The sequence below is a fragment of the Argentina anserina genome, chromosome 4 (assembly GCF_933775445.1).
Source record: "Argentina anserina chromosome 4, drPotAnse1.1, whole genome shotgun sequence".
Classification (NCBI taxonomy): Eukaryota; Viridiplantae; Streptophyta; class Magnoliopsida; order Rosales; family Rosaceae; genus Argentina; species Argentina anserina.
This window is the reverse complement of record NC_065875.1, coordinates 12643537-12645485: the sequence shown is the minus strand read 5'-3', so window position 1 is coordinate 12645485 and position 1949 is coordinate 12643537. Positions and strand designations below refer to the sequence as shown.

The window sequence follows — 1949 nt, the reverse complement described above, 5'->3', positions numbered from 1 at the left end:
TACCCCACACTTAGAAAATTACGTTGTCCTCAATGTAAGCTCAAAACTAAGAACATAATTCACAAGCATATAATAAGATCAAAATCCAAACATATGCAATTCAACCATAAAAAGTGGAAGGATTAAAAAATTCAAACCCCCGTAGACGACTCCTCTACAGATACAGTGGAAATAGGTTGCCTCCCATGCATCGCTTGAGTTTTATAGTCTCTCAGCCTAGACTTTTCCAATGCTCACTCGCCTTTTGGCGCATCTCTCAAACTTGTTTCCTCATACGTGCGCTCCTCTAAAGATTCATAGTAGGGCTTAAGTCGATGCCCATTCACTTTGAATGTCTTCCGTGTTTTATCACTTTGTATCTCAACTGCACCATGAGTAAACACATTAGTAACAACAGATGGACCAACCCAACGTGAACGAAGTTTCCCTGGAAATAACATAAGCCTCGAATGGAATAACAAAATTTTATGGCCCACTTGAAACTTCTTTCCTTTTACCATTTTGTCATGGTATGCTCGGGTTTTCTCCTTGTACATCCATGAAGCGTCGTAAGCCTCATTTCTAATCTCCTCAAGCTCATTCTGCTGTAATTTTCGATGTAGGCCTGCTTCATCCAAGCTCATATTGAACTTCTCACCGCCCACCAAGCCCTATGCTCTAACTCAACTAGAAGGTGACATGCCTTCCCATAAGTCAATCTGAAGGGTGACATTCCAATTGGCGTCTTGTAAGCTGTCATGTAGGCCCACAATGCATCATCTAAGCGATCACTCCAATCATTCCTTGTCGGACCTTCCATTCCATTGGTCTGAGGGTGGCAAGGTGTCAATACTTTATGGGTCACTCCATACTTCTTGAGCAATGCCTCTATTGTCCGGTTGTAGAAATGAGAACTTGCATCGCTAATCAGAACACGTGGAACTCCAAACCTACAAAAGATGTTAGTTCTCAAGAAACCTGCAACCACTTTAGAATCATTAATCCTGGTGTCTTTTGCCTCCACTCACTTTGACATATAATCAACAACCAATAAGATATACAAGAAACCTCTAGATGAAGGAAACAGACCCATAAAATCAATACCCCAAACATCAAAAATTTCAACAGTGATAATAGGATAAAGGGGCATCTGATCCCTCAGACCAATCTTTTCGGTCCTCTGACATCTATCACAAGAAATACAAAACAAGTTTGCATCCTTGAAGATAGTAGGCCAATAAAATCCACACTCCAAAACCTTCATGGTTGTTCTCCGAGGTCCAAAGTGAGCTCCACACGCCTCATTATGACAAAAAGTAAGGATTGACCTATGCTCATTTTCTGGGACACATCTCCTAATAAATTGATCACTACATTGTTTCCATAAATACGGTTCATCCCAAATGTAATGTCTAGTCATTTTCTTCAACTTAGCCTTATTAGCATGCGAAAATGTACTAGGAAAAGTCCTAGTAACTAAATAATTGACAATGTGTGCATACCAAGGCACACTTACCTCTATTCCAAAGAGCTCCTCATCTGGGAACGTCTCTCGTAGTGGCTGCCTTTCCTTATCTTGCACAATCCTGCTTAATTATGAGCCACCACATTCTCAATTCCCTTCTTATCTCATATCTCTAGGTCAAATTCCTGAATCAATAGTATCCATCAGATTAGCCTGGGTTTAGCATATTTCTTAGTCATCTAATATCGCAAGGCTGTATGATCAGAATACACAATTACTTTAGATTATAACAGATATGATCGAAATTTTTCTAAAACAAAAATTACAGCCAAGAGCTCTTTTTCCGTAGTTGAATAATTTATCTAGGCTTCATTAAAAGTCCGAGAAGCATAGTAAATCACTATAGGTTTATTTTCTTTTCTTTGGCCCAAAACTGCCCCAACTGCATAATCTGAAGCGTCACACATTAACTCGAAGGGCAGACTCCAATCTGGAGAACAAATAA

At 39.6% G+C, this 1949-nt stretch overlaps 1 protein-coding gene across 1 annotated transcript; it reads right to left on the bottom strand.

The window, feature by feature from the left end:
• Nucleotides 1–233: 233 nt before the first annotated feature.
• Nucleotides 234–1243, bottom strand: LOC126792202 (uncharacterized). Its single transcript, XM_050518669.1, has 3 exons — nt 1008–1243; nt 683–929; nt 234–584 (listed from the first exon to the last, which is right to left on the bottom strand). Exons 1-3 carry the CDS (start codon nt 1241–1243, stop codon nt 234–236), a joined length of 834 nt encoding a protein of 277 aa, XP_050374626.1.
• Between the last annotated feature and the right edge of the window lie 706 nt (nt 1244–1949).